General features: G+C 44.6%; 1 protein-coding gene across 6 annotated transcripts in view; it reads left to right on the forward strand.

Annotated features, from left to right (window-relative positions):
- The window catches only part of LOC139445641 (uncharacterized), an 84618-nt gene that overhangs the window by 55181 nt on the left and 16782 nt on the right, over window positions 1-12655 (forward strand). The window contains exon 1 of one of the 6 annotated variants that reach the window (XM_071226823.1): window positions 11333-11497. The exons of the other annotated variants lie outside the window; for them this stretch is intronic. Coding sequence (XP_071082924.1) covers window positions 11389-11497 — 109 coding nt within the window. The 5' untranslated portion in view covers window positions 11333-11388. Of the gene's footprint in view, window positions 1-11332; window positions 11498-12655 lie in introns of those variants that run through there. 6 annotated transcript variants of the gene reach the window in all.

Consider the following 12655-nt stretch of genomic DNA (forward strand, 5'->3'; position numbering starts at 1 on the left):
CTTTGGCCGCTCTGTCTTTCACACGAGCCCTAACTGTGTTTACCACACCAGATCGTACATCAACTCGAAACCACCTCGCCCTGTCAAATCCCACGTGCACAATCCCGCCGTAATGGCTGCTTTACGATAGTTATTAAAGACGTTCTTCCCTCGCTCTTTCGTCCCAGTTGGATAATTAAAATTTACTGCTCTAAATCGCATAATACTGACATGAATTGATTCCTAAAGCCAAAGGAAATACAGGAAATCGAAACTGGAAAATTATCTGATAAAGATCTGATCCCTTTTACACAATTGATCGATGTCACGTGACCATGTAAAGAATGTTAGTTAGCCACAGAATTGAGACACGTATTCTCCTATAATGAAAACGTTGACGTGTTTTTAATACGACATATTCGTGACACTTTAATGTTGCCTGATAAAAGACTATTATATTTCAAAACATTGTCATGGGTTTTCGCTTATCTGAAACTAATTTAATAATTACACGACCTTCATGCAATAAAAGCATATTTAGGACAAAGCGTGCGTTCATAAAACCCCATTTATGGCAGTCATATTCAAGTAATTTATTTTCATACTCGTGCTTGATAATTTTAAGACATTTCTTGTTTTAACAATAAACAAAGCCAAAAACGAAGGCAGTGACACGCGGGTTGACAACGCCAATTATTTTGCGTTGTATGGCATCAAATTTTCGCACTGTAGGATTAAAAAATATTTTTCAAGACTATTGTTTATGGTTCTCAATCATTCGTATGCCCGTTTCTCTGAGAACCGTTCCATTAGCAAAGTGACGCTTATTGCATCGTTATGGTCTAACACATGCTTGACAGAGGACCGTCCTGTTTCCTCGCCGAAGAAGAATACCGTATAACGAGACCCCCTTGTCTTTATGTTATGGCCGCTGATTGTTAACATAAAACCATAGCAATTATATTCCTTTTTGTTCTCGTTTAAAAAATACGCTTTGATTTAAACTAATGACTGTACGGGGTGTGATGAGGTGTGATACTCACCATCGGGGTCGTTGTGCCACGCCCATGCGGAAGCTAAATGTCAGTCATCGCGCCGTTGTCATTGCCAGATTGCTTGCAGGACCCGAGACCAATAATTTGATAAAAAGTGTAATGGTTCTTTTTTTCCCAACCCAACAATTGGTTTTGCATTGTCAGTTGAGTCTCTAGACTTCAGTAGCTCCGAGTGATTTGGTTACGCATAATTTAGACACCGAAATTTCCATTCCTCGGATCATTTAACGGAGCTGCTTGTCACTCGGCTTTGTTACGAGGCTGACTCATTTCTGAAGATTTCTACCAGTTCAATTCAATCCTTATTCATATTTTATGACATTACATAATACCATTTCTTCCAAACCGTGCTAAACTACGTTGATTAATATTCTTGAGATGTATTTTCACAATGGAGAGTTAATGCGCTCTCTTATTGTATTCACGAGCATGTCCAAGTGCTCTCTCACATTCTTGACCATGTATGTTCATTTGGATGACGTCTATAGGTAACCACATTGATGCTTTATTAATATTTCAATGGCAATTAATGACTTGCTTCTTTAATGTTTGATCAGAAATTACCGTGACTCATCTGTGAGAAACGGTGTTTTCCAGTTAGAAACATGGCAGTGTTGTTTGCACCATGCCAATTCCTCAACGGGCACGTTTTCTACGTCTGCGACTATCGAATTGATAACTACCGGGTACCCGTTACAACAACAACAACAATAATAATAAGTTCAACATGAATACCCCACTCCGACACTGTATACTTGGGGCACGGGGGGCCCAGTCGTCTAAGCCGCCGCAATTCGCTGTGCAGAGTTACGTCCTTTGGGCACGCCAGAAACCTATGATTGTGGTTTCGAATCCCGGTTCGCCCCGATTATGTTTCTAGGTTTGTCATCACCATACCCGTGCTTGTGGGTTTTACCGGTGGTAAACTTCTGAGACCTGCATCACTTCAGGCTTTCTTCCTTATCAAGCTGACACGCCGTGATATAAATGGAATACTGTTAAACCCAACTCACTCACTCACTCACTCACTCACTCACTCACTCACTCACTCACTCACTCACACAGTATACAGACTCCGAGATGACCAGTACCCTTAATGACGAGCGCCAGGCAGGGTAACTCTAAGTACCATCTTGAGGAATGACGTGACCGGGCATCGAACCCCGACCTTCCGATATCCAGGCAGATGCACTCTCCGCACTATACCACAGGGGCGGTCTTATCAAAAGTTTAACGAACATCAAATATAATTGGTATTCTTTGGCAGAATTTGTCCTCGATTGCTTGACGTGTCAGCTTACTTGGCCTGAGATCGGTCACTCTTGATGAAGATACCACTTTCGTGGATCGGTTGCTCACACTGACCTCTTGATGCAGATACAATTTTGGTGGATCGGTTGCTCACACTGACCTCTTGATGTAGATACAATTTTGGTGGATCGGTTGCTCACACTGACCTCTTGATGTAGATACAATTTTGGTGGATCGGTTGCTCACACTGACCTCTTGATGTAGATACAATTTTGGTGGATCGGTTGCTCACACTGACCTCTTGATGTAGATACAATTTTGGTGGATCGGTTGCTCACACTGACCTCTTGATGTAGATACAATTTTGGTGGATCGGTTGGTCACTATGGACCTCTTGATGTAGATACCATTTTGGTGAATCGGTTGGTCACTATGGACCTCTTGATGTAGATACAATTTTGGTGGATCGGTTGGTCACTATGGACCTCTTGATGTAGATACAATTTTGGTGGATCGGTTGGTCACTATGGACCTCTTGATGTAGATACAATTTTGGTGGATCGGTTGGTCACTATGGACCTCTTGATGTAGATACCATTTTGGTGGATCGGTTGGTCACTATGGACCTCTTGATGTAGATACAATTTTGGTGGATCGATTGGTCACTATGGACCTCTTGATGTAGATACAATTTTGGTGGATCGGTTGGTCACTATGGACCTCTTGATGTAGATACAATTTTGGTGGATCGGTTGTTCAGACTGACCTCTTGGTGTAGATACCATTTTGGTGGATCGGTTGGTCACACTGACCTCTTGGTGTTGAGTCCACTTTGGTGCATCAGTTAATGAACACGACCTATTGGAGTAGATTTTACTTTTTGTTGATCAGACATCTCAGCGTGTATATCGCTTTTGAGCATAAGTTCTATTGAGGTCAGTATCACTTTGTTTGATCTGTTCGTAAAATTGGCCTCTCGGTTTCCTCTGACAGAAGGCTTTGACATGATACCTTTGTCTATGGTGAGGCATGTACATTTGTAAGACTAATTGCTCAGCAGAACGTATTCTAAGCTACAAGGAGAAGTAGACATCAATAATCAATATCCCTGCCCTCTTCTGTCGGATACTGCTGCTGCCGGATACTGCTGCTGCCGGGTCGGCGGCAAGTCCGTCTCCTCCTGTTAGACCCATCACCAGTTCGTGTAATATCTGTATCGACTGATAACCTGAAAAAAAGAATAATTCAAAATTGGAAGGAAACAGCGTTTCGGAAGAAATAGCAATTTCCATTAAATGATAGCGTGAGACGTGGCAGTAAATGCGTCTCAAATAATAAATATTCCATTTTGCAGAATTATTTTACCCAGTGCTCGGTGAAATTTCAACCCAAAGTTTGGAATCGGCGTTTTTCAACTATTTGTCCTGCGTTATGATTAATCAGCTCATTCAATCATCCGTAATGACGCGCACTCGTTCTTGAAGTTGCCTCGCACAGTGCATCGTTTATAAGCCTCTCTAAAATGTCCCACCAAAATATGTTTCAGTATCATTCACCGTGTGGTGATCACCTCTTATCAACAAACTCCGCAATGCTTTACCCTCAGATGCTTTCAGCAGCTTAAGTGTGTTTATTGCATCAATAAAACGGTACTCCTTGAGTTGCATCGTAAGGAGAATATGTAGATATGCAGCCTTATTACTAAGATCCCCGACATTTGATGGATTCTGTTTCCGAAGAGATTTCGCATTATGACATATATTTCCATTTTACGATCTGTCACCAACTCCCCGGCGTGGTACTTACAGAAATGCTGATTCTGCTATTTTCCAATGTTAATGATACGCCCACGTTGAGCCAAATCCAGCCGTAAATGACACTTAACAGTCCGATAACTAATTCCTCCTCCAGATGTCTCACAGTCAGTTGGCATCACTATTTGGTCATATTGGAAAAAATAGGTTATAATGATGATGTGAATCTGATGCCCAACCAAAGCACAGCTGACTAAACCTTTAAACACATGTTAAATACAGATAAAAGATATTTTTAAAATCGTAACAGCATGTTTGAGGCTGATAAGGAACGGACTGAACTGTAATTTTTAAACTATTTATTGGCTTAAGTAACGTTTGTTCTTAACACTCGACAAGAAACGTAGCCTTCGAGACAGCCATGTGATGATATCGTGAAACACTCCGTCACAGGCAGAGAAGGTGGACCTTGTGTCAACTTTTTAAAGATGCTATCATACAAGTAACCAAGAAAATGTCGAAACAAGTGCGAGCAGCGGAGACTAAAAACAAGTTAAAAGTGTTATTTCACCCTGAATTGTTGACATTCACCGTTGTGCGAATCAACAAATTATATTTCATTCTGTCTCCAGATAGTTCGGTTTTCCTCCAAGAAGGATTGATAACGACATACACATAACATTTGTAAAGCAGCCAAAATCGGATTACCAGAAACAAGGACACGAAAGAAAAGAGCTAGCAGACTTCCAGGAATATAAAGTGCCGCCAGAAAAGATCAATAAGGTCAAACATCAAACAGTATGCATGCATCTGTAAATGGGTGGGTGGGGTTGGGTTTGGGGGTGGTGGGGGTTACTCCAGGCTTCCATGCCAATGAATCTGAAGACAGACCTTACTCGCGTCTTTGTTAAACTACATTTCATATCACTTTTGGACCTACAACAAAGGTCATTATTTTTTATTCCATTGTAACGGATGGCCCGTGCATCCGTAGGCGTGCCAGAATCCAAAGAATGATGCTGGGTTCAAATCGGGCCACAATAATTATGATTTCTGGTCATGCCCGTTGGTTTCGCCAACGTGGTAAACGTCTAAGGCCTGTACCACTCCGGGCTTTGCTCCCACAACTGATTCGCCGTGATATGAGTCAACCATGTAACGTTTATATATCGAGAATGTCAAGAGCTACGCGATGTCTGTGTTCTTTATTCTATTCGATATTTTTATTCTATTCGATATTTTTTCCCCGTGGTGCTCTTTTCCTCACTGGACCTCCTCCGTGTTCTAGTGGTCGAGCGTTTTCCCGGAGAGCGGAAGGTCCGGGGTTCGATCCCCGGCCGCATCGTACCAAAAACGTTAAAAGATGATACTTGTTACCCTGTCTGGTGCACGGCCTTAAGGGGGTGATCTAAGGACTGGTCGGCTCTGAGTCAGTATGCTGTATCAGAGTGGGGTATTCATGTTAAACTGCGGCATCGTATCGCAGTGTGCTAGCACTATAAATTGGCATCAGTCCGGACTAATACAAGAAGCTACATGCACGCACGCACGCACGCACGCACGCGCGCACATGCACGTCGCTATATAAGTGCAAAAGTCTTAGGACGCGGCGTTAAACCCCATTTCACGTCCACCCACCTTTGCCTCACTCTTCAGATGCATGTCCGTCAACCCATCTCACTCTCTTTATCGTGTCTCTGTTAATATACATTTCCATATGTGTTTATCCAAGAAGCGGACGTAGGGAGGTAATGTTTACCTTAACAATAGCTACGGATTGGTTTCCATGGACACACTCAAAGTGTATATTCTAATCAAAATAAGCTAAAGAACTCCTGCTTTTTTCACATGACTATAGTTGATGACATGACAGATGGGTATTTCAGCCTTCCAGTTGTGGGTGTTCTTTAAGTTGTTTTGAGTATTGATTTTACGTCGCTTTTAGCAATATTCCAGCAATATCACGGCGGGGACTTCACACGTTGTACCCATGTCGGGAATCGAACCCGGGTCTTCGGCGTGACGAGCGAACGCTTTAACCACTCGGCTGCCCGACCGTCCCATCAAGTCTTTGAAAGGCATTTAGAAGTGATACACTTAAGGAACGGAATTTATGGATGTCAATTTCTTTATTATGAGGAACACAACGTTTCGGAGAATATACTTACTCCTTCATCAGGTGAATGAATGCTATCAGGCAAAGAACATGTAGCGGTATCTGTAGCAGAAATGAGTGAGTGAGTGAGTTTGTTTTAACGCCGCTTTTAACAGTATTCCAGTTATATCACGGCGTGTCAGCTTAATGTGGGAGGAAAGCCCGAAGTGATGCAGGTCTCAGACGTTTTCCACTTCGGTGAAACCCATGATCACGGGTATGGTGCTGACAAACCTAGAAACATAATCGGGGCGAATCGGGATTCGAACCCTCATAGGTTTCTGGCGTTCCCAAGTTATCCCCCCTACTGATCTTATATAAAATAAATAATAACTCACTCACTCACGTTTATTGTCAGATAGATATGTAGTAATAATTGAAGCTGCTTGAAGAATGGGCATAATTATTTTTGTTAGTGATGGGAATCGAACCCAGAACCTGTTCGTCATAAGTGGACACCTTATCAATCGTGCTACTTTTCATCCACGCATATACACAGCATTTTGTTTGTGAAAACACACACAGCGTTCCATTTGAAAAGCCAATCACGGAACAACCGCCCTCCACAAAGTTCTATCACAAATGAGAGCAGAACCGCGATCCATTACTTCAAAGTGTTCTACCATACAGAACTCGTCAATACCAACTGGGCAAACTGATCATTATAATGACATACCGTTCAACCTCTTATTGACATACGGCATTTGTCGACAGTTGTTTGAGCACATGCACATGCATATCGTGCACAGTGAGCTACACATGCGCATATTGATTACTTGTCTACTTGTAGCAACGTGTGCAGCAAACATGGACGACTCCATCAGGAGTACAGGCGCTACAGAACGACGGCACCAGCAGTGCTCGGCTCATTTGTGGAGTATATTGCCTCTGTGGGTAGCGAGGTGGAATTTATCACCACCGTCTCTACGCGTTGTTTCCGAATTTAAATCAGCTGATCAATAAAAAGATAAACATACATTTGTGCATTTTATGTTAAAACATAAAATGTGTGTATTATAATGTGATTTGTCATAACTTGTTTTTTAAGGAAAGGCGTCAGGGATGAGGTCTATCTTTGGTGCTTGTTCATGATCAGAGGGACCTTTGGCAAAATATAATTATTTTACAGCTTAGCATTAAGACGTATTTGAATATTGAAATTGTTATTGGAATGAATTTGATCGCATTTGGCTGCCTTAGTTGCTAAAACTCTTAATTTCTTAATTAGTGAAATGGAACAAATTGTCTCTCTCGCCGGCCTCTCTCTCGCCATCTCATACTTTTTGACTTCCAACAAGACGCTAAACGAATATACACGCTCAAGCCTTTGAGCGCCTCTTGATCAATATTTCATCATTAGCTTCAAACGGCCTGTTCCACAAAATTCCTTCTTCAAGTAATTGTTGCAGCACCTCGCCGCTTGCGGGACGTCATTCACTCAGGAGATCAGTCAGTCTGGGTTCGAATCCCATGTTGTGTGGCCAGGGGATATACAGGGACTAAGTGGTGTAATTTCGGTGGTGGGGGAGGCGTGGAAGTCGTGTGTTGGTTGCCGAATTGGGGATTTGGGTGCACGTAAACACGATAGGGTCTGCGTTCATTGCAGACAGCAGTTCCATATAACTGGTTTTGTCCATAAGTCAGGCGTGTTGAGATGCTGTGTCTGTCTTGATTCTATAGATAAGATATGATAAGATAAAATGAATTGCAGAAACATTCCATTACGGAACAGATGCCATTTTTTAAATGACAAAACATTATGATTCATATATACATGTATGCAGACATACATACATACATACATACATACATACATACATACATACATTCCTGTTAACACAAAAACCAATTGACATTTTGTGTGGCTAAGAGTATACTTCTGTCTTGGGTGTGTTTGGTACAGTGAAGTAGGTAGTGTTTTTCATCATCAGTGGTTGAACTTGTGGAGCTCACCAAGCAGGTCCAGGAACAATCTACCCATTGTCACAAAAACAGAAGGGCTGTTAGTGAAAATAGGGTTTATCATATCTGCATGGTGCATGTATTAGATTTTTACCACTTTGTTGAAATGTTGAGAACGAATATCATGCTGCTGTGTGTTGATGATAAATGTTGCACCTTCCAAGTATCTGTATATATGACCTTTGGAAATAATGCAAAGTTCCATGGATGATGGAGAATAGTTATATAAGGCATAGGTTGTCTTGGCAAAATGCATTGCTACACTTCCAGGATGCCTTCAGCGCCCATGGACTCATTTCATATGCTATAGGCATAAACTGGACAATTCCCTGTGGACACACAACAGTGATATCGATGTATGCGACGCTGTCCTGATACTTAGTGGTCCCTAGTGACCAAGAAATCTGTGACCCCGTATGTAAGAGGTAGTGGTCAATACTGTCTATATTGGAGTCACGACGTCTGACGCCTGTTATCGGTACTTTCTGACTGGTCAGTGGAGCGATGACTCTGGCTTGAACCCTGCATCCAGGAGCGTTCCCCAGGGTCCGGCTAATGTGATGCCATCGTGTTCTCTGCTGGCCATCTGCATGGAAAGCAGATCGTGTTTGCTGTAATCGTAAAGGCTGTTGGATATCGTTGTCAATTATTCTTCAGCGAAATTGTTTTTGATTTGCTTGAACCGTATTATGTTTGTTGTTCCCTACAATGATGCTTGAAGCGTCGCATCTGACGATTCTTGTCATATTGTGTATGAAATTCGATTGATGTTCAAGGTTGGTTGGTGTTGAAAAGGGTTAGGTTAACTGAAAGTGACGATACCCATCAAGCCCCGACTCAGACCCAACCGCCACCTTATTCCCACCCCACCGCTAACGAACCCCGCTTCCACCCCAGCCCCAACCCTATCGCAGCCACACCCCGAATCCCATCCTTACTAACACCCAGACTACCACCGCATTCCCACCCCACCTCATCCCCACTCCCAATCCCACCCTCACTCACACCACCACGGCATTTCCACGACACCTCATCCCCACCCCACTCCCAGCCCAACCCAAACTCACACCCACACTACCACCGCATTCCCACCCCACCTTATCCCCATCCCACCCCATTCTCATCCCCATCCCACTCACAGTCCCACCCTGACTCACACGCTCCACACCACACACATCCCCACCCCACCGCCTACCCAACGCCCACCCAAGGCCCTACTTCCACAGCCACGTACGTGTCTAGAGGCTGAGGATGTGCTCCCCCACTCCTGTGTGGTATTCACCGATACACGATGCACGGGCGGGAGACTTGTGTGTTTCGTTCACATGCCTTGTCTTCGTATCTTCCAACTGGAATTTCACTATCTCCGCTTCACTTCTATGAGCACCGACATAGCAGGTTTTTGCTCCATACCAATTCCAGAGCCGCCAACGCAACAGAAAAGATAGCACCAATGGACATTGCATAGTTCCATTATTCACCACAACAACTGACATATCCCACGATGTTATATTTCCCCAATGACATCGATATTTGTTCTTTCTCATTGTTTATGCATGGCACAATGTAACAATCCCACTCCATCACACCGCTACAACAGTTAACACTAGAGACATTGTAAGAATTCATAGATACATGATAACCGCCCGACAGGACGACTGCTTTATTCTCAATACCGACAGTTTTTTATGCAGCGTATCTACTATAACAATAACCAAGATCTTCGCACAATGTGCCATATTGCAAAGAGCCTGTGTAATTCTTCTGTAAGCCATTTTCTGTCACTTCAAACTTTGAACACAGACACTTAGCTCTTATATTCACTCTACGTGTATCCTCATCCTGCAACCGCTTCCTTTTACCATCCTCGTGTACCCCCTTCCATGACCGGTCCCCTGTACCCCATCGTACCCAACTTTCTTCACCGGTCCCCATGTACCCCCGGATTACCCCTTCCTTTACCCATCGACCTGTACCTTCCTTTACCCGCCCTCTATATGTACTCCCAGCCGGTACCCCTTCTGTGGACTCATCCGCGTGTACCCCGGTCCCCTCCGCGCCGTTCCCTGCCCGACTGCAAGCAGCCCAAGGATTGTCCTCCCCGGCCCCATCCACACATACCCCCTGCCCCCTACACACACATCGTTCCCTTTCCCGATTTCAGGCAACCCGTGATTGTCCATCCCTGCCCCCTCCAAATATACCCCCTGCCCCCTCCACATATGCCACAGCCCCCTCCACATTTACCCCAGCCCCATCCACATATACCCCTGCCCCCTCCACATATACCCCTGCCCCTCCACATATACCCCAGCCCCATCCACATATACCCATGCCCCCTCCACATATACCCCTGCCCCCTCCACATATACCCCTGCCCCCTCCACATATACCCAAGCCCCTCCACATATACCCCAGCCCCCTCCACATATACCCCAGCCTCCTCCACATATACCCCAGCCCCTCCACATATACCCCAGCCCCCTCCACATATACCCCCAGCCCCCTCCACATATACCCCAGCCCCCTCCACATATACCCCTGCCCCCTCCACATATACCCCTGCCCCCTCCACATATACCCCAGCCCCCTCCACATTTACCTCAGCCCCTCCACATATACCCCTGTCTCCTCCATATATACCCCAGCCCCCTCCAAATATACCCCTGCCCCCTCCACATATACCCCAGCCCCTTCCACATATACCCCTGTCCCCTTCACATATACCCCCAGCCCCCTCCACATATACCCCCAGCCCCCTCCACATATACCCCAGCCCCCTCCACATATACCCCAGCCCCCTCCACATATACCCCCAGCCCCCTCCACATATACCCCCAGCCCCCTCCACATATACCCCCAGCCCCCTCCACATATACCCCAGCCCCCTCCACATATACCCCAGCCCCCTCCACATATACCCCCAGCCCCCTCCACATATACCCCCTGCCCCATCCACATATACCCCCAGCCCCCTCCACATATACCCCTGCCCCCTCCACATACACCGTTCCCTGTCCCGACTACAAGCAACCTGTGGATGGTCCATCACCATGAGTCACAGCGCTAGGACAATGCCAGCAGGCAGCGGAAGGTAGAGGCTGATCTACATAATCAACAGTGCGCTGGCAGCGCCATCGTCCTCCGCGCTACTACTACCACGATCAATGGACGAAGGAAGGCGGCTTCTGTGAGCCACTGCCGGCTAGCCCACCATCAGGCAGGCGGAGACATGAGTGCTTGTTCTATATTATATAACGTGGAGCGGTTCCTGTGTGCCAAGCCGTTCTGGGATAGAGATCCTACACATGTTTTAGAAGGACACGGCACGGATGATTTAGGTATTTCTTTCTTTTTACTTCAATTGTATCGGAATCTGTACATCTGGTAATGGGTCATACGTAGTGACCGGCTTCGGATGCCTGTCGCTATTATTTCCTATTGATCTGTTTCGTCTCTAAAGGTGGTTGTAAGTATTACACGTTTCTCATGTTTCATGTGTGGACTGACACGTTGGTTCTGAATTGAAGACAAACTGACCAATGGTCAGTAATATGTTCAATATGGCGGACGTGGTATCTATAGTTGGAGAGGCTTATGCCACTTGACCAAGGGTCACCAGTGACGTGGGTGTTGCTTCAGAACCCTGGAGTCGGCGTCTTGTCATACATTAATGTAATGTACGATATTATTGAAGCCCATGTCTTCTCGAATGCAAAAGAAAGAGGGTGTTAACATAACAAGGGTATGCAGAAACGTGTGTATTGCATGTGGATTCTTGTACATTGCATTGGGTGCCTTCTTGATTTCAAACAGCGACCATCAGCGTCAGCAATTTCCCTAACGGGAACATTGTTGATTTCAGTATATTTGCATGAATATGCCATTACGTAAAATGAACTTAGTGTTCTATATGCACGTCGCGAACCTGTGGCTTTTATTGATTGGTTTTCCTGTTTCTTTCCTCGCACAATTCCCACGTGATTAAGTATTCTGAAATTTAATTTACATACTGCTTAAATGTTCCCATTGAATTATTTGGTTTACGCGTAATTTTAGACTGTTTGATTCTGCATGGTAAGCTAATAAATGTAAGATCAATATGAATCAAACTCGTTCATTCCTTGTGTGAATAGTCATTTATCGATCATGTATACTGCAAAGCCACGTGGTTGAACCGCACAGTGGGTGTCAGTCATTTGTGCGAATGCCAGTTACGTGTAGTCGATTGTCTTCAACGCTAGTTTTTCCCTCGGGACGCATCACTCTCACATCATCATCCTGCGCCTCTGACCATGGCATCGAAGACGAAATATAGTCCCCGCGGATGAATATTTCATTTTGTATATCCCAGAATCTGCATAGCAACAATCAGTTGGATCCAAGGTCAAATGATGATGAGATTAACACTCCAGTATCATTAAGACATTTATTGCGGATGATTTCTGAAATGATACACCTTATGGTGCAATTGCTTCCAGGAGCTTGAATTTCAAGGC

The sequence above is a fragment of the Haliotis cracherodii genome, unplaced genomic scaffold (genome assembly GCF_022045235.1).
Source record: "Haliotis cracherodii isolate W230 unplaced genomic scaffold, xgHalCrac1.p SCAF_6, whole genome shotgun sequence".
Lineage (NCBI taxonomy): Eukaryota > Metazoa > Mollusca > Gastropoda > Lepetellida > Haliotidae > Haliotis > Haliotis cracherodii.